Source organism: Anas platyrhynchos, chromosome 6 (assembly GCF_047663525.1).
Source record: "Anas platyrhynchos isolate ZD024472 breed Pekin duck chromosome 6, IASCAAS_PekinDuck_T2T, whole genome shotgun sequence".
NCBI lineage: Eukaryota > Metazoa > Chordata > Aves > Anseriformes > Anatidae > Anas > Anas platyrhynchos.
Window position 1 is genome coordinate 4,852,063 of NC_092592.1, and position 27,871 is coordinate 4,879,933.

General features: G+C 40.0%; 1 protein-coding gene across 7 annotated transcripts in view; it reads left to right on the plus strand.

Moving 5' to 3' along the window:
- PRKG1 (protein kinase cGMP-dependent 1) overlaps positions 1 to 27,871 on the plus strand; it is a 450,310-nt gene that overhangs the window by 367,601 nt on the left and 54,838 nt on the right. For all 7 annotated transcript variants that reach the window (XM_038180896.2, XM_038180894.2, XM_038180893.2 and 4 more), the window contains one exon: positions 5,023 to 5,097. In XM_038180896.2, the coding sequence (XP_038036824.1) occupies positions 5,023 to 5,097 (75 nt within the window). The remainder of the gene's footprint in view (positions 1 to 5,022; positions 5,098 to 27,871) is intronic.

The window sequence follows — 27,871 nt, forward strand, 5'->3', positions numbered from 1 at the left end:
GGACACCTTGGTGTTCTTCCATCTAGCGGGCTTCAGTTCTTAGAAATTTTCATCATAGGAAGGTGACACATTTAGGAAATGATTTATAGGGAATCAGTTTATAATCTGGGAGTTTGTTTTGGGGAATGTCTGAAGAGAATTGGCTAGTTGGTATGAGATCCATATTCTACCAATATTTAGAAAATCCATAGCAAATGAAGTGAGCTTCAAAGATGGGATTCCCAGGTGAGGTGATGGCATTAGTACAAGCTCTGTACTGGCTGCTCTGAGAGCTCTACTAATTTTGTCCACCCTAGTTTGTTTCCAAGAAAGAGGAATATGAAAGCAAATCCATGATTTGCTAATTTGCTATAATGTTGAGTTGTCCTCTTGCCGTACAATAAAAAAAAAGGGGGGAGGGGGGAGGAGGGGAAGTGCTACATGTTCAGGTGTATTTCAAAGAAATGAGTTTTGTAATAGGTAGGAAAGATTTCCAAGTTTCAACACGTCCATGCACGCTGTCATGGAGGAAGAGGTTCCATGGTTCCATTAACCCAACAGGGGAAACAGATTGGAAGGTGACAAGGCTGACCAGAAGGGGATGACAGGCTTGCTAAGGGACCTCCATGGTGGGCAGGCTGCATAGTTCTCCATGCTGAGGCTAAGCAGTAAGCCTGGGTGATTTAGACAGCCTATATGGAGTGACAGAGGTGCTTTTCCTGCCCTCAGTAAAGTGTAGACCCAACTAGGGGGATGGGGAAATTAGCTTGAAAACTTCCAAATTAACATGTAATTCATGGTAGTTGTCAAACTGTGCAGCAAATCATCTGACCATTTGTAGAACCTCTCTCTGCTTGGGGAACTAGGAAGCTTTTTGCAGAAGTAGCTTTCTTCTGACAGAATATATGGTAAACGTATTAATATTTTATAATGGTTTTTCATTGTCAGATATCTTTTACTGGTTTTTATTTCCAAGAACGCTTCTTTTTAAAGAAATCATAGACTTTCTGTGTTTATGACTTGCTAAAAACCTGTGTAAAATAAAACAAACAGTTGCTAGTTAAGTATTTCCCATCGTGGTACTGCAGTAATTCATCCTCTAGGAAGAAAGTAACAGTGGAAGATGTACGATGTGGCTGACCCCAAGGTATTTCAAGCTTGGCCCTAGGCCTGTCTTCGTTTGACTTAGTGAATTTTCACACTCCCTGGAAAGGTTATTAGACCTGGTGTAGAAGTAGGATGGACTGATTGGGGAAAAGTTAATAATTCCAATTAATTGAATTTGATGGACTGATCCGCTCAGAAATTTTGCCTAAGACATCTTCTGCTAAAAACTGTGTAGGCACAAGTGGGAGAACCTTCAGTGTCTGTTTTGGAAATTAATTTGAATAATCACATACAGACACACTTTATTTGCAGCTACTTTGTATGGAGATAAAAAAGGAAGAAAATTTTCAAAACATGTTAGTAAAATTTTGATCACCCTGAGAGAAGTTTGTGCAGTTTTTTAAACTTTTTTTTTCATATATACCTATTGAACCTAGATAAGCATTTAAAAGAGTTTGTGTTCTTCTGAGCTGTAAGAATATTTACACTGCAGTTGATGATTCAGATTCATCTTTTATTTATATGTGATTTTTTCCTCCACATAATTTGTTTATGTTGATAACAATATTTTCCCGTAGCGCTGAGATTTACCAGGTGTAAATGTTGTAGGTGCTGCGAGTACAAATTGCCTGATGCAAATATTAGAGACGAGCTGAGCCACTAAAACTCGAGGCACAGCTGCTCCTGATGGAGGCCAGTAGTGCTTCAAAATTGCCTGCTATTTGCAGATATTGAGTGCTAAATGTTGTTTTTCTGTTTGTCTTCAGTTGCACATACCTATTTCTGGGTAGTTGCTGTGTTGTTTTTTTTGTTTGTTTGTTTGTTTTTAAGACAGCATTTTAAATATTTGGGGGATTTTCCAAATTTCATCTTGTCTTTTACGTTTTTGTCCTTATTTGAAAGCCTTTTTTTGGTTTGTGATGGGATAGCTAGCTATAAGTTGTCTTGAAAGGTTGCTGTAACAACCCTCTTGGCAATGGAAATCAGAGAAAAATAACATAAAAAGTTTATCCTAGTACAACTGACCCCGTACAAGCTGAGCTGAATCTCCTTTCATTTGAGATTTTCATTTCTTCTGCTTTACTATTTTTCCCAGTTGGGGTGAGATTTATCCATGGAGAAAATTGGTTATGAGGAGAGAATGAAAAAAATGAAAAGAGAGGGCTATGCAGAGAAAAACTGAGCAGTTCTCTGATGAAATTCTGGGGGAAGTTATGACCAAGGTGATAGACAAACAGCTCTGAGATAGACAATAGAAGAGTGACTCCAGTGAACTTAAAAATCCTGCCCAGTCCTAAATCTGGCTTAAAATAATCAAAAAAAAAAGCAACTTAGACAAACTGTTGTTGCTCCTTTCTGTGACTTTTTCTTGTTTGTCTATGTAATGTTTCACTATACAAAGATTTATTCACATTGCCAAAATAGAAAAAGGAATGTTTAACCCTACTACATTTTCCTAATGTAATGTGGTTACATTAAAGCAACCCTAGCCTTGCTACTTAAAATTGCATTTTAAGCCTTACCTCATGTCTTGTAGCATGCCAGGAGGATTACAGTATTACACTGTCTTGCTCAATTGTGTAAATATCTGTTTGTGATGCACTAATTTCTACATCTCTGCTTTCACTGCCATCTTTCAAGGGTTTGGTTTCATCCCGTAGCACATACTCATTGCTGGGAAGACAAACCTTGATGTGTCAAACCGTGGAGCTAAATTTTTAATGTTTTCACTGCTGAGGGAAAAATTTTGCATTGAAAAGATCCTCTGGTTATTAACACATCTTAATAATGAAGCTTACAGCCTGCTGAGCCCTTGCCTTGTTAAAAAATTCCTAACACAATTTCCATGGAAGAGCAAAGGGGGCTTTACCTTCTTTTCTTTATTAATGAGTTCCTGTTGCTTCCCCATGCTGCATAAATGATTTCCTAGAATGTATAATTTAAAATATTACAAATTAAACAAAGTGGAAAAATGAGGGAATTGTGTGGGCAGAGGATATTTCCAGAGTGGTGATGGCTGTAATTATGCAAAAGACCATAGTGGACAGACCCATTATAGCAAGTAACTCTAGATATGGACAATATAAATAGATTTCCCAACTTTTACCTCTTACCTCATATTTATTACAATAATGGGTAACAATAATGGGTAGAATATGTCTTTTTCCAACATCTTTTAAGCAAAGAGCAGGTAATAATTAAGCCTCATTTCATTCTCCTGGAAGTCGTATCCTCTGCTAGTGTGCACGCACTGCGGTACCTCGCTTAAGATCAGATGTCTCCTGAGGCAGCAGGACACCTAAGTACCCACTTAAGAACTTGCAACATGTTTAAGATATTCAGCAAAGCACAGTCCAAACTGTTTAATCATTCTTAAGGCCAAAGGGAATGTGATGTCACAGCATATTAAGTTTTCTGCCTATACCTTCTAAAGCCAAATGCCTCAGTTGGATGAAAGTATTTCATCTCTCTTCATTGCTGTATTTTCACTAACAACTGAGGTTTAAAGCTTTTTGGCTAATAGGTTTTTAATCTGCCCATGCATGGCTCTTTATCCCGTATAATGTCATGTGATCATAAACCAAGTGCTTTACGGGAAAAAATGCAAGCCAACTGAATTATTAAGTTTCTCTGTAGGCTCCTCATCTGCTGAACAGCATTAATGCTCATTCATCCTCAAAGTCTTTATTGAAATAAGTATTAAGTATTCTATTATTATTTGTAAATATGGCCCTAAATGTTGTTGTTTTTCTATGTTTTTTCAACTTTTCAATTAATTTTTTTCAACTTTTTGATTTACTAGCCATTCTGTTCTTCATCTCTGTTCAGTGCCTCAAAAGGGTCATGACCATTTAGAAGAGGGAGGAACTGCAGTGCTCTTATTTTTGAAGCTGTGACCTTAGGGCTGAGATCAGTCAAGAGTCTGTCATTCACAGCAGTTCATCCTTTCAAATTAATCTAGCTCTATCCTCATTTTGAAAGAGGCTTTTTCTTTCTTAAAAGAACAAAAAACAGCCCTATGTGTGACAGATTTCCTGGGAATAATAGAAATGTGTAGGAAATAAACTTTTCACCTGTAATATTTTAAGTTGTTAATAACTGAAATTAATTATTACAAATATTATTTAAATATTAATTTTTTTATTACTTCTTTGGTTTCTGATACTGTTTAGGATCACTAATGCAGGCATAATAGTCACAATTTTATTGCTTTTCTCGCTGGAGTGATGTTTGTTAGTTGATTATATGGTGGTTATTGGGTCCATTTGTTTGAGTCACTCATGATATAAAAAGATTTTCTTTTTCCAATCTGTTTATGCCCTTTACATCTCCCCTGAGACAGAGAATGATGTTAGGGGACTTCTCAAGCTACTCTGGGCTTGTACAGAAGACAGCTCAGCTCCGATTGTATCAGGCACTCCTAACATTTCACCATCTTACTCAGCGTTTAACCCAATTCAGGCCAAATATCCTCTTAAATGTCATTAAACAATTTGGCTCATGATAATTTGTTTGTCTTTCTGCCCTGTTTCTTTTCCTTGTCTGTTTTTTATCCCTTCTTTTTATTTCTCCTTACTGTGTTTTGGTTGCTGTTTCTTTTGCAGTGAGAAAGCTGAGATATAGAAATAAAGATTATCCTTCACTTTGAAAACTGAGGGATTTTAGGGGGTTCTGGTTGGAAGACAGGGACGTGGTGGTGGCACCTCACGATCATGGGACTTACCAGTCAAATTGACGATGCCAGATTTACTGTGAAACTTGTTAGAGGTTGGGTTCAGTCTCTAAAAGCTGGATAAATAAATTTTGGATCTTCCTGGATATTATCCAGGAGCATTAAAGGACATCCCCAGGTTGCTGCTGAACAGCCACGTCGGCTTGCTTGGCTCCCTCACAGTTGGCCCCTTTTTCTCTAAAAATGCACCTTTGTTATTACAGCTCCTTCAAACATCTGATTGGCGGCCTAGATGATGTTTCCAACAAAGCCTATGAAGATGCAGAAGCAAAAGCAAAGTAAGTGCCAGCTCCTTGTGTTCAGCATAAAATCTTAACCTCATTTTTCTTGCTGCAATGGTTTTATTGATAGTGAAGCATGGTTACTTAAATAAAACAAAAAAAACCACCAGCATTTTCTCAACATAATAGTGTAAAACAGATTAAAAAGAATTAGGTGCTTACTCTGGATTTTCCTGGTGCTCTCCATGAGTATGGGAGGTCCAGAAGGAGATGGCTCTCCTCAGGTTGGTGCCCAGAGCCAGGCGGTCCCAATGTCTGTCTTAATCACGGTATTGGAGTCCAAAGAAGTCTCAGACCTTAAGAAATTAAATATAAAAATAATATTAATAAATATAATTATTAATAATTATAATTACTGGTATTATAAATATATTAATGTGTCATTGATAAATATGATAATAATTATTGATATTATGATTAATTTATTGATGGTGATAATTATTGATAATAATAATTATTATTTTTATCATCGTGCAATAGTTTGAGGTAAGAAATTACAGGTCTTGAAAAGCACTGTTTAACATGATTTGTTTCTTTAGAGAGCTCTGATCTTTCTGAAATGTTTTCCCAAAGTCAAATCCTGTTCAGAGACAAAGAGTGGGAAATCAAGTTTGTCATTTTTGAATGAATATTACAGCTGTTTTGATGTGAAGCAATATATTTGTCTAAAGTTCTAGCTATATTCATTTGTTTCAGAAATGAGCTTTGGTGTATTGTGATTTTAAAGTATTTCAAAAAATCCCAACTGATAATTCACTCTTGATATACAATTTTTTTTAGTAGAAAGACTTTGGTATGTCGATACTTTATTCTATACCAACAGTAAAGCTTATTAAGAAGAACATTTTTTGATAAAAATGATAGTGAATATAAACCAATATGATTCCAAAGCAAAGGTAGTCTAAAAAAAAATGAAGTTGCTGTATAAAAATCACTTTTTTTTAATTATTCTTTTTTTTTCTTTTTTTTTAACCACATTAACAAAGGGGTTGGGTGTTTACTCCAAGTCAAACACTCTGAAAGTGTGCCTGTTAATCAGTGGTCTTCAGAACTATAAATTTAAGCTTGCTCTTAAGTTACACATAGAAAATTCTCTTCAAACCAGAGAGGCTTGAAATAGTCTGTAATATGGGTATTTGGCACTTCAGTGGAGAGAAAATGAGACAACCTAAATAGTTATTCAATTAAAAATGTTTGTTTCAAAAAATAAATATGTATCCCAAGAAATTTACTAATATTGCAAAGTACGTGCAAATTAAGATTTAATTTTTTTCTTTTATTACTATCTTTGAGTGATACTTGAAATACATTTTTAATCATGTTTTAATTTGTTTTAAGGTACTAGAAGGCACCCTAGAGTTGCATTTTTGTTTTGAGGAATATTTCCCTGCCCCTAATTAACCATGTACTTTTTTTTTTTTTCCAATGCTCAAGTTCCCTAAAATTCTTCCCTTAATTAAGACAGGAAGTTATCAGCCTTTTTTACCTTCCCAGAAACTAGGTAATTAGAACACAGAATACAAAGTCAAATGGGACAGTATGTTATAATAGTCAATAAATAGCTATTGGGTATTACAGATAAATATAGTGTCCATTATTATATAAATTATCTATTAGTACCAGCTAAAAACATGACATTTTAATGCCAGCAACAGCTTATACAAAGCATTTTACAAAGCGGTGAAAAAGTAACCTCAGCAGCTTCAGAGAGTTGGTCCCAAGTATCCCAGGCATGTGATTTTATATTTTTAGATTTTATTGTTAGTGCTACTATATGGAATATTTTGATTTCCATCTGAACAAAAAGGAAGAAAACATCGGTAATGAAACTGTGGATTTGTTTTTATTTTTTTTAGTATTAAGATGACGTTTTTATCACAGGAGCTTATACTAAGGTTATACCAGAATCCATTAGCACCAAACAAAGTTTTCAGATAGAACTTGTCATTTCCCATTTCATCATTTGTCTTCTCACATTTACAATTTTAAGCTGTATTATTAATAGAGAATACCACACAGCAATTTATTATCACAGGCAATATTTGGGTATGCAGATTGTATTGTAGAGTTTTTCAGTATGGTTTAGTGACTTTTTGGGGAAGGCTTTCAGGATCTGTTGTGCACTTTACAACATGTTTTCAGGAGGACTGATTTTGGACCTATTTTGAATAAAGTCTTAATTTTTGGTAACCAGTGGGCCTGTGTTGACCTTAGCATTTTTGAACTTTTATCTTCTTGATGCCTGTTCTTTTCCAATGCTATTTCATCCAAATGGAAGGGCAAAGCAAAGGAGTGCTGGTGATAGAAGAATTGTTTCCCAAAAGGAAGAAGTGATGATAGCAACTTTTGAAAGCAGCTTTTCCTGCCATCTTAGAAGCCAGTGCTTGAATCCTGTGACTTGAGACTGTAGGTGACAATGACATTATTGACCTTCACATATTGACATTTTGTCTTTGAAAAAGCAGAAGGGATCAGTGCTGTCTGTCTTGAGAAACATTTTAAAAGGAATGTGCTTTCAAAATATATGGCATTTGTTAGTTGAATGCCATATTCACATTTGCTTGGCTCTTTGAAAGCAAGAGCATTCCTGCAAAAAGATGAACAAGAATAGGAAAAAAATGACAAAGTTACTTCAAGAGTGAAGCAAGATGTATTGTAAGCTGCTTCAGAAAGTTTCATCACTCAAGAGTCATTGTTTCTATATCTTGCAAGATAAAACTCCTCTGGGAGAAGAGTCTACTTGGCAGAAATTTTAACCTGGATTACTTTTCAAGCTGTGTTAATTAGCTTCAGCTAATTGTCCTTCAAGGACTTAGCTTTTCTGAAGAGAAGTTTGCAAAATGGAAGAGCTCGGGACATAAAGTGCATTTGGGTACTCAAATCACATAAAAGAAAGTCCTACTTTTGCATCTTTATAGCTAGCATCTCATTTTCAGAGTTTGCATGGCAGGTGACAAAAGGCCGTTGGATGAAGAGGAATTTTCTGTGTGCCTTTATCTCACCGTGTGTCAGGTGGACCAAGATGAACCACACAGAGGTCAGACATTCATCAGGCATGGCCATGCAGAGTAAATGCAGAGGACATCATTCTAAGACTGCATTACAATGCATCAAAGCCTGCTTTTCCTTGGAGTAATAAACACATTCAGGGCTGAAATGCGAACAACAATATTTTATTTATTCCTGTTGATTAACAAATATGAAAAATGGCTACAAAATATGCTACAGAATGGCAGCAAATATATATTTTCTTAAACACCTATCCATATCAAGGTGATTATTAAATCCCTATGAATTTAGAGGCTCAGCAGAAGCACAATTTTAGGCCACATGCAATAGAGGGTTCATGTTCCTAAAGCAGGATTTGGGCTGTAGGCAGGTGTTCATTGCAGAAACAGTACAAAATTGGTGGCACTACCTTTTTTTTTTTTTTTTTTGGTGCAAGTGCAGGATGCATCTGAGAGATGGTTAGGCAGAAGTTGCAGGGCAGAAAATCTTTCCATGCATCCAAAAATCCTCCAGCTCTGAAAGGACTGAACAAGATTTTGTTGAGTTTATCTCGTGGCAACCTGGTGTTTTCCCAGCTAAGACCTGAGATATGGCTAAGTTGCTCCTAGGACCTGGGAAAATGTTCGAGCAATCAAACTGCTGTGGACAATGGAGGTACCACTTCTTGCCCATGGGCACAATTTAAAGTATCTGCTTGGTTCTTGAAGGAAGAGAAAATGCATAGCATCATTAAAAAATACTTCAGCTGAGCAGAGGGGCTCCCTGCATCAACAAACGAGGGGTCATAGTGGGGTTTTAAGGCTTTTCTCTGTTCTCAACCCCTGCTTTTAGGCATCCGCATAGTGTCAATGACAGCTGTAGGCGTCTCCTTGTTCTGCGTGGACACCTTTGGATTGTGTCCTGAATGCCTGGCTCTTGGCCGGCACAAGCAGCCGGGATGCCCCATATGAGGCTGTCCCAGTGCTCCAGTGGGAAGGTGCCCAGCAGTTCCTGCCAAGCAGACCTTGGAGACAGTTGTTTTCTTCAAGGGTTTTGACCTTCCTGTCTGGGAAAGCCAGTCTGCACCTGAGCTGCTGAAGGCAGTGGAATTCAGTTGCTAATGTACTCAAGCTGAGTTATTTTTGATGCAATTTTGTGGGTTTTCTTAAATTCTGGTGAGTATAAAAATTCCAGTCTTCATATAAATGGAGGAAGCCATTTTTTATCCTCACAATTACAGAGATAATCTTTATAACATAAGCTTACTCCAACACCAGATTTGATTTACTTGTTTACAAGTAATATCTTCCTGCTTTTTTATTTTGGAGAGACGTTTTCCTGTTTATTGCAAGCTTGGAAGTGGCATTACTCCTTAAGTGCATTCTTTGTGCTCAGTCTCTCGATTAGGTCAGAAATCATCAGTGAAACTACATAATTAATATTCTACTCCTCAGGTGTATTCAGGTACGTTAATAAATTCATCAGCTAATGAATATTAGTTACATTCCTGCCAGTGTGAAGGTGAAGGAAAGAAGCAAACTTTTAACTTGGTTCATGTTCTGAGAAAGCAGGACTTTCAAAAGAGCAGCACTCGTGTCCCAGCGTCAGGCCTGGGTCCAGCACACTCTGCCTGTGGTGTTGGTGTTTGGGGCATGACGAAGACACCTAAATAAGAAGATCCATCTAAGTGTAGATTCCTTCCAGATAGAGCCACTATTGCAACTCTCATAAATCCAAGGGGAAGCAGGTGGTTTCTACTGCGGTTATTGGTGCCAAGTGAGGTGAGGGTTCAACAAACACTACTCGCTCCAGGCACAGAAATCCCATCCCTTCTGCTGGTCTTCCCTATCCAAAAACCTCTTGAGGTTTATCACTGCACGCTCCTTCCACCACTAACAAGGTCATTAGATGAGGTCCCCACTAGCTTGCTCCCACCTTTCTGTGAGAAGGCTGTAGGAAGGCAGCGCCCTAGCCCATGGCACAGAGATGGCAGCAACAAGGTGTCCCTCACCACCACACTGGGAAAGCTGGCAGCATCCTGGCTTCACCCTGCCAAGCAGAGCGTATCCACTCTGATGACCAGGGTCCCCGCGCTCCTTTTCTCCTGTCACATCCAGAATTATCTGCTGATGTTGATCTCCTGTGGCAGCGGGGCTTGAAATTAATACCCTATTGAAGTCCAGACACTGGTGCCTTCGTGATATTGCTCCAGGCTCTCTGCAGACATGGGCTATTTTGATTGCACTTTTTGCTTTCTTTCATTCTAGTTGTGTTGCAGCCCTGGGGGTATACATCTTGATACTCACAGCCAAAATTGTCTCATTTTCCTGGGACTTGAGGAGGCAGGGACCTTTGTGTAGGTATACAATTCTTTTTCCTTTCTTAGCAGCTCTGACCCCAAACACCCTTCATTTTAACTTGTTCTGTTTTTTAATAAAGAGCTCCATCTAAACCTTTTATTCTACTGGCTGGGGTCATCCATTCTGTCATTTTACCCCTCGTCTTTCACTACATATATTCATAACAAGGCATCCTAACACTTTATTGACTTAGTTTTGATGCAGAGGGTTGTTGTCAATATTTTTCCAATTTTGTATTCATACTTTCTAGATATTATCCCCATTTCATCCTGGCCTGAAAGGTAAAATTGTCTTTATTTTGATGAGGAGGATATAGATAGTTTAACAGTTTGAGCAAACAAAGCAGGGTGATGCCTGTTTCATTTCCTTGCACTTGCAGGTGCCAAAATGGCAGTATGTACGGCAATACATTTTAGCACCAGTATTTTCTTCAATGCCGGTTTAGGAAAACTTCTTGGCTCTGCAGGTGCTTGTGTTCCTGGCTGGAGGGCAGCCTGCTCCTGGTATCTCGCAGCACCTAGTAGCTGGAGTCCAGGTGCCCTCTACTGTTCAGGGTTTTCCCCGTGCTGTGTCCAAGTACTGTACTGGACTCGTACCCCCTGGTCTGTCTCATTTCTCTCTTGCCAACATGTTAAAAGAAGAAAGTATTTTCAAGTATCCTCTGTTCCTCCTTAATGGTATTTCTTGGAGGGCCACTGCTGGCTCTCTATGTGTCTCCTTCCTATGCAGCCTTTTCTTTTGCTTTATGAGGTTTTCTTTGGGAGCTGTTCTTAGAGTTGAAATTGTCTCTGGGAGTTGGGTGCTTATTGTGCTAGGTCTGTATTAATAAATAATACAGATTAATAGGAGTGGATTTGGAGAGAAAAAAATGTTGGTGGCAAGGGCCTGCTGTATAAACTGTATGCATTTCAGTGGCATTTTCCTTTGGAGTATTTCCAGTCTGGTTCCTTTGGACTCACCTTAAAGGATCCCACTTCTCATATTCTTGATGTTAGAGGGAACAGTAAGCTTCAGTTGCACTAACAATTACGTGCTCCTCATCTGGGGCAAAATACATTTTTATGCACCTTGGGCATAAAGACTGTTCTTCATTGCTTTTGCCATCACAGTGCTTGTCTGAAGGTGGTGGCAGAGATCTGGTCACACATGCTGGTGCTCCTGTAGTATAGGCATTGGCCCTTCGGGGGTCTATGGGTTCCAGGATACAAGTTGTGGCCAACCTCTGCATGCCCATAGTGAGGCTGGAGTTGGCCCTAATGGTACCCAGCTCCAAAAATAGTGCCATGGCACCCAGCTCCAAAAATAGTGCCATGGCAGAACCCTGCTTGCAGCTCCCTGTTCTGGTAAGATGGGAAAGCTGTGCGTGCAGATGCTGGTCTACAAGCCCCTTGGTGCAGGGTATTACTGACAGCAGAGCCAGCCTGTGGGTTTTGTGAGCTATAAACAACACTGTGTGTTAGGACAGGATTTTTTTTTATTTCTTTATCTTCTCTTTTTTTAGAAAGATAAGCCAAGAAGGTTTTTTAACCCCTGCCAAAAGTGAAATTTCAGTTCGAAGTTCCAAATCGGGAGACACCAATTAAAGAGAATGATTTAATTAAGACCCAACTTTCTGTTGGGCCACAGCTTTTGAAAACTTCTCCTGAAATAATTCACTGACCCCCGGTGTCAGTGAGCTATTGTATGATTAGATTAGTTATTCTTCTGCAAGAGAAAATATTTTCTGGCTTACAGCATTACAAAAGTTGGACAGCATGAGGGCTATAATAATTGGCTCCGTCTCCCTCTGTGTCAATTGTTTTCTGAATTAGTGACCATATGGGAACTCGATTTTGCCTTGGCTATCAGAGTGGTGTTGGGGGAAGCTTTTAGGGCATGCAAAATGGGAGAAAAAGATCACTAATTCTATATAAAGCAGAACTCACAGTCATTTCTTTTAGGCTGTGTAAACAATTAAAATAACTCTTGCTATTTTGAGAAAAGGAAAAGAAAAAAAAAAAACCAACACCAAGAATGTAACTGACTTTAAATAGCATTATTTGGACTCTGAGACTTTTTTCTTTCTAACAGAGAATTTTGTGTATAACAGAGTTTGTCCTTAAATAATTTGTAATTTCATACTGAAGCCAATGTTAGTTTGTATCCAAGTCTAGCTATCAGATATTCCCAATTGCTGTAACAAATAGGTGTTTACTTAGAAAATAAGCTCTCAGAAATGATTTTAAAAGGTAAGAGCACATCAAGATAACATCCAAGGTGATAGTCCTAAGTAAAAATAGTAGAGACTGCTAAATTGTTGCTTTATTTTTTTTGATGTGTGAATTGACATTTACTTGCAGTCTTGCATTACTCATGCAGAGATCTGTGCTGGGTAGACTTTATGGCTGCTTTCCTCTTGAGAAAATGCACTGGGTAGTGCACTGTGTCACTCACAAGGGATATATTAGATTAGCTTTTAAAAACAGGTCATTTTTATTTAGGTAATAATCTATACGCTTTTCTCTCGCTAACTTGACCTTTCAATATGATAATGGGCTGTGTCAGATGGCAGATAGCAAAAAAAAAGAAAGCTTTTGAAATAGGCTGCTATGATAATATTTTGCTGCATTTGTTTTATAAATTAGAGCCCAATACTAGCTGAGAGATGATTAAATAAAAATGCAGCAGAAAGCTTTCTGAAGATTATGAGTCTCATTCCAGAGGAAACAGAAAAATAGTGCTGTGAATGCATCTATGTGCTCAGCAACTTGAGTTGTACCTGGTAACGCTTGATGGAAAAGGAGGTCTGCGTATTAGAAATATTAGCCTTTCTTCTGGCATTTGTCTGAATACTTTATTCTGGAACTGCTCAGAATACTTTCCTAACCCTAACACTGCCATTTGTATAGCGCAGTCTTGGTAGCTTTAAGCAGAAGCTTTGGCAAGCTTTGGCATCTGAGAGGAACGGAGGGGCAACGGTAACATGAAAGCCTTTGTGCCCAGTTTCTGTCCATCTGGTGCCCAGTATGTTTGCCCAGTATGAGCTGTCCCCAACATTACCTACACAGCTCTGTGAGTATTACAGCACTGGCAGACGGGCTATTTCTGCTCCACTTCCATCAGAGGGACGTAAATAACAAGGGTGCTTCAACAGAGTCAAATATATTGTAAATGAAACTCACTTATGCTTATTCCATAGAGACCTACTGATTTTCAGAACTGTTAGGAATAGTTGTGGGATTATTTGTGGCTTTTCCAGCACCTGCTAGAGCAGTTGTCCTTGGCTGTGCCTGACCAACTCTTATGAGGTCCACCAGGAGTTGGTCTGACTTCACTTTTAGGGGCAAATGTTGGTAAAGGACAGAAAAGAGAGGAATGTAGTGCCAGTGAGAGCTGAAAGGCAAGGATGTGGCTGGTGCTGGCACCCAGGGGAACTCTAGGAGGAAGAGGTTTGGGCTCCTGGGAGGGCAGCACCAGGGGAGAGGTGGAGGAGCACCATCTCCCCTCTGCTGACTTTCCTTGGCAGAGCAGATCAAGGTGTTGCCAGATGAAGTTCTTGCTGCGTACCTGAGAAACTTTTCAGGCAGAGATATGCAGGGAATGGCTATAAAGGTTTGAAAATTTGCTTTATGCAGTTATTTTAAAAGCAGGGAGAGGGGAAAGAGCAGAGGGTGGAGGTCTGTATTTCAAAGATGAGTGAAAGTGAATTGTTTTCCCTGAGAAAGTTAGTAAGTGTGTTACCCAAAAACTGCATAGCAAATTCAATTGACCCCTGAACAGTAATTGTGTCAAATTCAGAGATGAAATTCAATCACTGAACTATGAAATGGAAGAAATTTAATCCTCCTGTAGTGAAAAAAGCAATACAGGCTTAACTCCAAAGTTACTGCTGATGCCTCCACTCCACCAGCAGCTGAGACATCAAAACAAACCTTTTTTCTTCTTTTTACTCTCCTTTTCCCTGCAAAGTATACATAATCGCTTTTCCTGAAAGTTCAAATTAATTTCCAGAGATAGCTTACAGTGTAAATGTAGTCCACATTAAACTCAGTATTTTTGCTCATCTCTCATCCTTATCTCATGATTATGAGCAATATTGGACCGTGGCAATACTGGCAATGTGGTGCCTGTGTTGCAGGCTGCCAAAGCTCAACTGCAAGACGCTCTTATTTTGATGTCCCTTAATTTTGCCAAATGCTAAGCACTTCAACCAAAGGCGGGCCAAGAGGTTTTGTAGAGGAAGAGCAATTTATGCTGCCGAGATGAGTCCCTGTCTTCATCGCTGCCGGCAGACAGCTGTGGGACCCACACGACTCCACACTCCCTCCTTTTGGTGCAAGGGGAAGGTGACAACCTGCTACGACACTAACTTAATCTGTAACACCAAGTAAGGGAGGCTTACTTACAAACAAACAAACAAAAAAGACACTTCCAGCAATGCTGATGGATTTTTCTAGTTTTCTTTCCATTTGCTTGCTTCCAGCACTTAAGCCATCCCAAGCCGTACAGCTGGGCAGTACACTTACTTATCCTGACTATGCCACACTCAACATATTGATTTGCCCTGTGTTGCATTTGCTATATTTTCTCAGTGCCTGACTCCATTAAGTGATTTGGGAAGTGCTGAGCTCTAAGTCTATAATAAATCAGCTCCTCAAGAAAATAAAAGAAAAAAGAGAAAAAGCTGTTCTTAAGATTTAAATGATCCCACAGCTTTGTCATATGTATAGCAAGGTAAAACATAAAAAATATAGATAAAATGAAGTTTTAGAATATGTGAGAAAGCTGAGTGCCTGTAAACCCTGAGAGAGATGATAAAAGTCTGATCTTCCCCATTATTTTGGACATGAATGTAAAACTACCTGGAAGTTTATAATAGGACTGTTGTGATTAAATTTCTGATATAACTTACAAGAACACAGCTGTATTTAAAATTCATTTTAGTAATGGGAATTAAGCGTTCCTAGCTCTACCTGCTCAATGTACTATCACACGCAAGCATTTTTACACTCTGTTTTTAATATTTGATAGGCTTTGTTACTTCATTTTCAGGTGTGATTTCAGGTTGCTCTACTGAACACATCAAACAACATAATTTGTTGATAGCAAAACAAAGGATTAGTCTGATACAATCTCGACAAATTGTGCTCAAAAAGCATTTGTGGAATTGCAATCACAGCTCTGCTCCCGAGCAAGGGAGATTTGCTTGGTTGTTGATTATCTCCTACAAATGGCTGTGCTTTACCTACACCCACAGCCATCAGAACTGCAGGTGCACTTCCAGCTCCTTGTACCAATTGTAGTCTCAAATTAAATCATGAGATTTGCTGCACTTGGTACATTGCCTAATCCTTCATGCTTTAAGAAGCTGCTTTCTAATAAAGGTATATTTCTCACACTTTGAGATTTTAATGGATAGTTGCTCCTTATTTCACTTAGAGACTTTCTGTGCCAAAAGGATATCATTCATCTTTGATGGCAAAATATATTCTTATAACTCGAAATTCTTTTAGGAGCTGGTAGTAAGAAATGTACTGGCAATAAGTCAGTAACTGGCTGTTACTCTTTTAACATGTAGGAAAATTGCCAGTCAGTCCCAACAGATGCTGGTTTTGCAGAAAAGCTAACTACTTGAATGCTTTGAAAAATGAGCCATCTCTTTAAATTCCTCCAGCTTCTTAGCTTGCTTTCCAATTGCATACACTTAGGGAAATGAAGGTCTTGAGTTTATCTTTTCAAAATTTCAGAGATGTTTTATGATCCTATTATCAACCTGACTGCTTACAAATAAGCCATTTTAATATGTATGCAAAAACTGAATTGTTATATTTTGTATTTGGGTCAGGTGTGGACATAAAAACGTTTGTTAAGCATTGAGCATGTGCTTAGTAAAGGCATTACCTCCTGCTTGCAAAAGGTAGTTGATTGTTTCAAAACTCCAGAGCTCCGAAGTTCAAATCTCAGGAAAGAAAGTCCTGCATGAAATTACTGCTGTTTCAAAAATACCCTTGCTAAATATTGAGACTGACATTAAAAAAAAAAAAACAAAAAACAGGCATTACTTTTGTCTTTTATTGTTGCAGCCTTTGTGAGGGTAGAATCCTCCAAGACTGAGTGCCAGAAACAGCCTTCCATGGTCCTGGACTGTGCTCAGCAATTCACAAAGTCCCCTCTAATGTTAAATATCATCAAATGCTTTTCTAAGAATCAACTAAAATAAAATTCTAGTTCCCAAAAACTTACTTAACTTACTTTAGGTGAACTTTTTGAATTCAGAAGCAAAAGTATGAGTATCTTCTCTTGTTTCTCTATGTGTTTTGTTCTGTTTTCCTTTAAAGCTGGCAGGTTTTTATCATTGCCTTGTTGTCCAGAACAGCTACTGTCTATTGCTCCTGGAAATGGGGAAAAAAAATATTAAGACTTTTCAGGATAGAAGGTGTAAAGGCTGGAAGCAAGCAGTCCTGTACCTTCACTTTCCTAATGTTGAAGGTTGGTGATGGTTTCAGATGAGGGCATGTACAAGGGTGTCCCTTGAGTGAAGGGGCCCTTTATAGCGAGTCTCATTGAATGGCTTCAAGCATTTTGCGGTATTGCTTTGAACATGGGTGGGAGAAAAAAATCTCAAATGTTTGTTTGAACAGCAGCATCTCCTGCACCATTTAACTGAGGAAACTAATATACATGTAAGAAAGCCGAGCTCTAGGTATGCCAGAGGCCATATCATTCAAGAAGCCAACAGGAGCTACACATAGTGAGCTCCCCTTTCAACTTCAGGATTGCTGGATGTCACATTTTGGGTTGAAAAAAAAAATATAGCCACCTGAGCTAAGTTTTCTTAGTTTCCCACAAGTTCTTAGTATATGGAGTGCTTAGAAGATGAACTTTTCTAGAAGAAGGCATCATTACTTCTAGAGCTGGTGCTCAGCACAGGCTGAGCATCGCCCTTTAGGAGACAGCAAGAGGAGGGTGCTCAGGAACAAGGCAGAGACATTCCTCGAAGGAAACTTCCAGCTACCATGGAGGCATTTTGAGATGAAAGGCCCTTCCAGTCTGTAAGTGAAGGCTATAATTAAAAAAAATATCTTAAGTTCCCCTGTAATCTAAGCTTAGCATTGGAGGAATCTGAATGCTGACCTCCTTTGGCTGTCAGTCAGAAAGAAACTTGGTTACCTGGGCATTTATGCCACTGAAGTAAACTTTTATCCGAGGTATTTATTTTGGTTGAAGGAGAGAAATGCTAATGGGATACTTGTATACAGGTGCAATATTTATGTTTTTGCTGGAAATCATATTTAGAAAAATACTTACACTCAGTCACAGATTTATCACTGAGTTTTAAAATTTATTCAAAGCTTGAACTGATTTATAATATTGTCTCTCGCTTTCAAATATCTTATTTATGACATGAAAAATCCTGGTATCATACTGGCATTTCACAGGGACAATCAAATTGCTAATTTTCCTGAAGTCCTGCATCTTTAGTAAGCCTCTTTATCTAGATTTTTGAAGCTAGTTCTGTTCAAATAAAAATCTAGGAATGCATTCAAAATACATTCATTTCTTCAAAACCATGAAGAAAGCATCTGGACTGTTCTGTGTTCAGAAAGCCATTTTTACAATGGGTTTGGGACCAGGGGCTGGAACTGGTTCTCCAGGCATCATTGCCAAAGACATTAATATTTTCGATAAGTGTAAATGCAGCTGGGATGGCAGCATGCAGGAGGCTTTACTGGCTGGACTCGTGCTGATGGCTGCAGCTGTGTCCTGCCTAAGCTGCCTCTCACATGTATCTATCGGGACTGGAGGAGCAGGACTCGGCTGCAGCTCAGCTTACATGAGCATTTGCAACCTAGGAGGTCGCTGCTGGGTGTTAGTGAGGTTTTTGTCTATGCTTTGTGCTACGTGTTCCATCAGTATCACCCAATGAACAGCATGAATTGGAGTTTCCTTTGGCTGCACATTGTTTTTGAGCCAGTTCTGCAAAACCTCTTCCTGCGCACCCTATGAAGCATCCATGTCCCAGAAACATATCCCTGCACTGTGCTCTGTCTGCAGCCACTGCAAGGCCTGCAGGAGTGGTTTTAGCATCTTCTCTTGTGCAGAAGCCCGAATCAGTGCTTTGGCTTTTAAATCCTGGATGAATTTTTGCAGGACTCTTGGAATTTCGTATAAAAAAGGAGCAAATATATATCAGATAATTAAAACACAATGCACAATCAGAAGCAATTTTTCAGGGAACTTGAATCAATACACTGGTATTAATTTAAAATGATAAAATCCACCTTACAAGGTCATAAACAGCCATAAAATTAGTGCTTGCTGCCCTGTTCCCACAACTCAAAGCTCCAGTTTAAATGTAGGAAACTCAGTTATGATTTGGACACCCAAAGAACTCAGGACCAAGCCTGCCATTGAGGAGAAGGTATTTTGCTTGTTCTCAAAGTGAATGCTGTGAATGTGCTTCAGGGCCACGATGGTCTGCTCTAGAAGACGATTCGATTTCAGAAAGCAGTTATCAGCCTGTTAATAGTCAGCACTCAGTGACTCCAGTCTTTAAAATTTATATTCCTTCTATTTATATGATATGCTGAGCATTATCTGGCTTTTCTGTTGCAACAGCACTCGTACCCAGTGCCTGTTTTTCATATTTATATGTCTAATAAAACATAACAGTGCCAGCTTAGACCTGTTCCTTTGTATTTTATGCTTTCACTCTTTACTCTCAGTTTCTATGGGAACCTGAGCTGGTGCAACAACAGAGAATAAAGAGATGAAGAGAGGTCTTCAAAACCATAGCTCCTTTTCTGTGAGGAATTGCCAGCATTATACACCAAGCACAAACAAGCAGAGAACCAAATAAACTTGGAAAGGAAAATTGGGGCAAGTTAAATGCAAGAAAGTTGATGGTAGTTGAGTTTCTTCATGGAAGTAGAGTAGAGAGAAGGTTCTCCTTCCTGAAATATTTTGTTTGGGTGGTTTTATGCTTTTATGGTTTGAAAATTAGTGTCCAGTGCTTAAAAGTTAGGTTTACATTTTCTGATGGGGAGCTAACAATTTCTATTACCTTTTTTTATGGCTATTTCAGTTTAGTCTTCCACTGTTTAAAAAAAAAAAAAAATTAATTCTAAAACAAAACTAAATCAAAACAAAAACAAACAAACAAACAAAAACTATCCACTTGATATAACGATTTATAGCTCATGAGTTGGAAACCTGACATAAAGTACAATGTATGGAAAGGAAATGTATGCAAAGGAAAATACACTGTAGTTCATATATCATGATATCCTTTAGCATCCACTGCTTCGGTATCTGCCAGTGAATCAAGGTAATAGATTAACTGAGATAATTAGCTGAAGTAATTAGTAGGAAATAATTAGGAAAACCTCCTAAGGACATTCCTTGCAGCAGCACAGTGTGAATATAAATTCTTTAGGAGATGCTTGTGTTTCAAACTGACTTGGAAGCATATGAATGTAATACTTTGAATACAGATTGCATAAGGCTATGATTTTAAATAAATAAACAAAATTGCATCTTTTGACTGGTCTGGATTTAAAACACAGTGGCTTTGCCAAACTTTGCACATATACAGACTATACACACGTAAAATAGTGGGTTTGGTAGGGCTAATGCTGACTTATAAGACTTATATATAGTCTTATATATATAAGAATTAAATAAGTCTTATATATATAAGCTTAAATAAGACTTATAAGCATTTTCTGAAACACGTCATTTGTTTGGTTTAATGTTCGTATGCATTGAGGTGGATGTTCACAGCTGTGTTCCTGAATATCTAGAACTGGCTATCAACAGATAATGAGATACTCCTCACAGAATCAGCTGAAGCTGATTCTGTAACCCTTTGAGATACTTAGTGTTATCATCACTATACTATTGTTTTTTTTACAAATGCTTATTTCTGAGGTCAAGCAGGCCTGTTTGAGATCATCTGCTCTTATAGGCTCTTTCCAGAACCTGAATTTCTGTGTGGACTGATGTGGCAATCACATTGACATAACCCTTCTCTTGATAGATACCTTTTCTTCTCACTGCTACCTTCTTTGAAGCCGGTTTGGGTTGGTATTGCTGATTTAGGGTAGGTTGTATTAGATGAACTTGCTTGCCTTGCCTTGCTGCCACTGTTTGGTTCTGTTGGTTCAGAAGCAATAGAGTAGCTAAAAACCTTGAAGTTTTCAGTACTGCTGAACAGCACCATGAACAACCCTGGACAAGTTGCTTTTCTGTGTCCCTTGGTTTAAGGATCAGAAGAACAACTTAAGATCTACTAAAACAATTTAAGATCTACTAAAAGAAAGGAGCTACATCAGAAGTTGACATTGTTGCATTATCTCCATCATCCCATGTTACAGCTTCCAGGGGTATCTCAACATCTTTTTTTTTCGGAGCTCCTTGAAATGTTTTTCCCTAAGTTTCATGCTTGCTTTGTTTTGGAAGTAAAGTGATTTCAGAATTATCTTTCTATGTAGTGTTCAGAAGGGAAGTAGTAAGCATTTCACTTCATAACACAGCATCTATAAGTAGTTTTTTATCCATGCCAGGAAGTTCATCTTTCTTTTCAGTCATCTCTTTACACTCAGTGTTACTCCTGAATTTATATAGGCTATCTGTTGGGCAAGAAATTATTTTGCAGTTCCAAACTTTTTTTTTTTTCTTTTTTCTTTTCTCTTTTTTCAATGAGAGAACTTCATTATCCCTTTCTCCCAGGCATTACTTTTTTCTGTCCTCGTTATTGTGGTGCTTCGCCCTCTGAAGTATCTAAGTGTCTCTCACTTGTTCCAACAGAAGAGAATAAATAAAATAGCACAAGATTCCCTTTATTTCTGCTCCAGATGTAGTTTCAGAGATTTATGTTTTGTAGACATTCATCAAGGTAAGCAACGATGTAGCAGCCTTGTGTCTCTGGTCCTTCCACATCCCCATGGTGGAAGAATACTGAGACTCATGGCAGAACCCAGTGCTCTCCAGAAGGTGGTCTCTTCCACCTCCACTGAAAGGCTTTGGACTTCTCCAGTGGTTCTCCAGGTTCAAATGACTTTGACCACTTCATAAAGGTTTACTAAGGATGTAGTCCATTCATTTAAAAAACAGGGTTGGCTCTGGAATGTAAGTTGACCCTTCTCAAAATTGCCAGGGCAACAACTAACTTAACCCCAGAGGGGTCTTTTGACTTGTGATGAGATTTTCAGGCTCAAGAAGTTGGGGAAGGGTATCTTGGTGGTATCTGCCATGGGGTACGATATTCCTGGGGATCTTGGAGGGTCTCCACTGCTATGTGTAGAAGACTTTCAGCTGGCAAGACTGGTAAACCTGACCTACCACTGTGCTACTTCTAGTGTCATAGCTCAGCTTTGTGAGCAGCAAAGAACAGATAATCATGCGATGAGGTTGTCTGTGTAGAAGACTTTGAGGAACCAGACATCAGATTTAGGCTCATCCTTGTGAGAATTCCTGAAATGAGAGCAGAACTAGTGGCAGGCAGCCTCTTTGAGGTCAGCCCCCCGTAATAACAGGATTGCTGCTCCAGCCCCTGCAGGAAGAGCCGAAGGAGGAATGCTGCAATGGTCTCAAACCTCTGGCCTTGAATTCACAGCCATCTCCTGCATGCTACGTGATCATTTGAGCTACTGGACACTCAACCTTTTGGTTTACAGGGGAAACGTGATCCCTTCAGATCATTGCTAATGCCTCCTACACGCATCTGAGTGTGGGTCACCAGAGCCCAGGGATTCCTCGCTCCTTCCCAAACCTGGGCACAGGCAGAGAGAGCTGCATCTCTTCTGGTGTCCTTAACCTTTTTGGTTCCCACCATGTAACATATTTGGAGTTGTCCTAACTAGATGCCTATGTCAATTACTGCTCCTAGGAAGTATCCAAAACATCAGGATCGGACAAAAACAAGCTGAAGGAAGCCACTTCAAAGTGTGTAGCCTCCCCAAGAAGGCAGACATTTTTGACAAATCTCGTACCCCTCAATTCAACTGTAGCAAGGAACTGCTTTAAAAACTAAGGATTAAATTAAAAATGTCACAGAAAGGACAAGTTGAAGCTGCTGTAGCCCAGTGGTATCAGCATTGATAAAGAATGATGCTAACAGGACAAAGGAATGATTAATTTGGGAATGATTAATTTGGGAATCATATCTGTTCAAGAACGTGTGACTACCTCCACTTCCTTTTCCTCCAAGACTGAAAAAAAATGAGTGGTGCATAGACCTAACATTAGAAAGGCAATATTTTTAGGTCCTAAATGTCTGTTGTCACAAAGGAGTATCCCTGGCTGACATTTCGCTGCTTTTGGAGAAGGCAGGCTGCATAGCACTGCAGATTAATGGAAAAATAGGAGGTCCTGCTGCACTGTGGGTAGAGAAATCAAGAGAAAAATGGGAGTTAGGTAGAGTATCAGAACAGCTAAGCAGGAAACAAATAGCAGGGAAGGAAAATATGCAGCAGAGTCAGAGGGCAGCATATTTCAGTGTAGCTGCTCATCACAGGGCAACACTCCTGCAGCCACTTGCTAAGCACCAGTGGATTCCTGTCAGGTTGAAAACAAGGGGACAAAAGCCTTTTTTCACAGCTTTTTAGCTAAATAGGCTTGTTCTTCTCTCTGTGAACCCAGAGGAGTGGTTTTGCCTGTTTGAAGCCCCAGAAGCTCTGGAAATACCACAGCTGCTGTGAAGAGGGCGCTTGCAGGTCTTGTCTACAAAGGATTGAAACCCACTTTACTAGAAAAATAAATAAATAAAAAGAAAACCCACTTGTATTTTTGTGGCATAGTAAGTAAGATGAGACAGTGCTATCTATTTAAGAAGCTTCTCTTATTTTGGTCCCCCTGCTGGATGCATACATCCCTAATTCCCTTGTAGCACTTAGAAAGGCTTCTGACTTTCCCTGGGTTGCCCATTATTAATCAGGAGTTGGCGGCATTTGACGCTGAAGTGCCATACAGTAAAATCTCACAATTACACTTCTTTTGGCATGTAGCTGAGTTCAGCCCTTTTCTAATTCATTATCAATTCTGTGCCGTGGCAAGGGAAGCTAATTCAAAACCACCACTGCTAATTCCAGGAAAAGAAGAAGGCATTAAGTCTCTTTGGGGAGTTTCAAGTGACAGCATAGCCATTAGTGGAGTGGAAATGCAGGAAGACAGTCTTTATCAGAAACCAAGTGTTTGGCTGTATAATTCTTCCCCAGGAATCAGTATTTATCTTTTAGCTAAGTATTATTTTTACTACATTAAGAAATAAGTGTTATTGGGCCTCTCCATCTTCTTAGTGAATAGCAGTTATAATTTTACTGATTATTAAAGATGCTGAAAGTGGGAGAAAAAAAAATCATTAAAAAAAAAGTGCATGATTCTCTTCGAGAGCAGAAACAAATGCAACTTTGGAAAGATTTTGTGTATTGAGTGACAAGGGGGTGATATTGAAGAAGTGTTTGCAATGCAAAAAATCCTTGCTTTGATCTAGGCTTTGTATCAGATCATGGAATAGAGAGGATCATTCCTTTGCAACTGCTTAGGTTTCTGTTGGAAGAAGCATCTCTGTACCACAAAGATACTTAAGAGTTTAATGAAAAATCTTGGATTTATTACAAAAATAAAAATGGTGGAACAATCCTCTTCTTACTGGGGCCAGGGGATGCTAAGCTATATTTCCTGCTCCCGAAGCCCTTGTTATGGAGCTTATCACGAGGATGATGACTACAAGGATCGTCTTGCTGTCAAAACTCTGCTATTTCTTCACGTAACACATTTACAGTAGCTCCTGTGAAACTGTGGAGCCTCAGCTGAGGCTGTGAGAGTATTCATGGAACTAGCACTACGTGCTTGCCCTGCTTGTGAGAGCTGGGCAACATTTAAACAGCACTTCTTCCAAGCTCAGGATCAGTGAATCCCTAAGAGTAGGAAATTGGGGAAGGGGGGCAGGAAACCTGCATGGATGAGCAAGGAGCTCATCTTCTACAAGATCAAAAGGAAGAGGAAGGTCTATGAAATGTGGAAAAAGGGCCTGTCCTCTTGGGAGGAGTATAGAAGGGTTGTCAGGGTCTGCAGGGACGCAACGAGGAAGGCTAAAGCCCACCGAGAGATGAGGCTTGCAAAAGACATAAAGGATGATAAGAAGGGTTTTTTAAGTATGTAAGCAGTAAAAGGAAGACTAGAGATAATGTGGGTCCCTTGCTGAATGAGGGGGGTATTTCTCCCTGGTAATGGGAGATGCCAAGAAAATGGAGATACTGAATGCTTTCTTTGCTTCAGTCTTTTCTTCAAGGACTCCCCCCCCCCCCGGGACTCCTTGACCCTGGAGGGAGAAGAAAGGGTCTGGGAAATGGAGGGCTCCTCCCTGTTTGACGAGAGAATGGTTCAGGAGCGTCTGAGTGGGATCAATGCACACGAATCCATGGGCCCTGATGGGATGCATCCACACGTGCTAAGGGTGTTGGCAGAGGTGATTGCCGAGCCTCTCTCTATTATCTTTGGAAGGTCCTGGAGAACAGAGGAGGTGTTTTAAAGACTGGAGGATAGCCAATGTCACTCTGGTCTTCAAGAAGGGCAAGAAGGAGGATCCAGGAAACTATTGGCCAGTCAGTCTCATCTCTGTCCCTGGAAAGGTGTTAGAACAGCTTGTTCTGGATGCCATCTCCAGGCAATTGTAAGAGAAGAAGGTTATGAGGAGCCGTCAGCATGGATTCACCAAAGGGAAGTTGTGCTCGACCAACCTTGTTGCCTATTATGATGGCATCACCAGCTGGGTAGATGGGGGAGAGCAGTGGAAGTCATCTGCCTTGACTTTAGCAAGGCTTTTGACACTGTCTCCCACAACATCCTGCTAGCAAAGCTGAGAAAGTGTGTGATAGAGGAGTGGACAGTAAGGTGGGTTGAGAACTGGCTGACTGGCTGAACTCAGAGGGTGGTGATGAGCAGCGCAGAGTCTGGCTGGAGACCTGTGACTAGCAGTGTTCCCCAGGGGTCAGTGCTGGGTCCGGTCTTGTTCAACATCTTCATCGACGACCTTGATAAGGGAGTAGTGTCCACCCTCAGCAAGTACGTCGATGGCACAAAGCTGGGAGGAGTGGCTGACACGCCAGAAGGCTGTGCTGCCATTCAGCGAGACCTGGACCGGCTGGAGAGATGGGCAGGAAGAAACCAAATGAGGTTTAACAAGAGCAAGTGCGGAGTCCTGCACCTGGGAAGGAACAACCACACGTATCAGTACAGGCTGGGGAACAACCTGCTGGAGAGGAGCTCTGAGGAGAAGGACCTGGGGGTCCTGGTGGACGACAGGTTGACCATGAGCCAGCACTGTGCCCTGGTGGCCAAGGCCAATGGGATCCTGGCGTGCATTAAAAGGAGCAGGTCAAGGGAGGTGATCCTCCCCCTCTACTCTGCCCTGGTCAGGCCTCACCTGGAGTACTGTGTCCAGTTCTGGGCTCCCCGGTACAAAAAAGACAGGGATCTCCTGGAAAGAGTCCAGCAGAGGGCCACAAAGATGATACAGGGCCTGGAGCATCTTCCCTGTGAGGAAAGGCTGAGAGACCTGGGTCTGTTCAGCCTGGAGAAAAGACTGAGAGGGGATCTCCTCAATGTGTATAAATACCGGAGGTGTGGGAGACAGAGGGATTTGGCCAACCTCTTTTCTGTGGTTTGTGGGACAGGACAAGGGGTTTTGGCCACAAAATTGAGCACAGGAAGCTCTGCAACAACATGCACAAGAATTTCTTCACGGTGAGGGTGACGGAGCGCTGGGCCAGGCTGCCCAGGGAGGTTGTGGAGTCTCCTTTGGAGATATTCAAGGCCTGTCTGGATGCCCACCTCGGCAGCCTGCTCTGAGGAACCTGCTTTGGCAGGGAGGCTGGACCTGATGATCTTTCAAGGTCCCTTCCAACCCCTACAATTCTGTGATTCTGTGATTCTCCCTGGGCATCCTCACACCTGTTCTCCAGAGCACATAAAGTGCAAAATGGGCTTTTGATCTGATCCCAGACATCCCACAGATGATCTCTTTGTAAATAAGTCTTTCAGTGGGCCTTCATTTACAAATAAGGAAACAGATATGGAAAGATTAAGCAAATTAACCAGAAATCAAAAAAGAAAAGCCAAGGCAGAGATGGAGCTGGCACTGTCCTGGTCTCTCACGTCTTCCATCCACAGATTGAAATGTAATTAGCAGAGAAAGAGTGGAAAAAGTTTAACCTGCAGAATTACTTCTTGGTTAATGTGCTAACATAGTGTCATTGTAGCAAACAGCAAGAAAATGTTGGCATTTCTAATTCCAATTGTGAAAGAATTAGTCTATAAAACTTAGAAACTTTAATTTGGAGAAAAGTTCCTTACAGCAGACCATTCTCAGCATTACCCAGATACAGCTCAGATATTAATGCCCAGATATTAAGCATTTATATGCTTGCATATGCTGAGTAAATCTTGCTGCTGTGTCTGTACCAGGGTGGAACAGAAGGGCATGGAAGTACCAGGTGCTGTATGTTTGCATAAAGGCATGCTGTTCTGTGCTCCTTTCCTAGTAATCCCTGACATTCAGTTTGTCTTTTTGACCATCCCTGACCACTGAACCATTGCTTTCATAGGACTGGACAGTCATCTTGGAGCCTATCTTATCATGTGTATAGTTTGGGTTATATTTTCTGTGTATATAAGTTCATCTCTGTTTCATTTCATCTGACGTTTTATTGGCAAGTCACTGAATATCCTAAGGTCCTTCCGCAGCTATTCATGGTTCACCCTGTTTTTTCTGGTACTCTGGGTAGCTTAATATCAACAGAAAACCACATCACTCCACTATTGAACCTTTATCCAGTTCAATTTTAAATCCATCAAATGGCACAGGTTCCAACGCAGTGCCCTGAAGGATCACAGGTGACTGACTGACCTCCATGCTCTGAAGCAGCTACTTCTCCATGAGAAGACCTTTCCTTGTATCTCCTGGCAGCTTAGTGTCTTTAACTGCCTTTGCCTAAGGAACCTTCTCAGATGTTTTTTGGAAAACAAATAAACGCTGTCAAGGAGATCAGCCTTATCCATAACCCTTTCAGTAACACTAATGTGTCCCTTTTTCCTTTGTGGAAGAGAGCATATCAAATTTGTTCCTGTGTCTGCTAATTCTGCTCTTGATTATAGTTTTCACTAATTTAGATACAGATGCTACAAGCTGTAGCTCTCCAGATCAGCAAGACTTGTAAAATATTTTTGCTGACTCCAGAGGAAGCAGTAAGGATGTTAACCTGCCATTCAGCACAGGTACTTCCAATATATTTGTTACCTATGGGAAAGGTGTTTGGGGAGCTTAGGGGACATTGGAGTGTTGCACGTAATGCAAGCAGAGGGGCTCTGAGGGATATTGCTGTGCTACATGAGACGAGCGTAAAATGGGAATACTGTAGTTGTCATGGTTTTTTTTTGTGGTT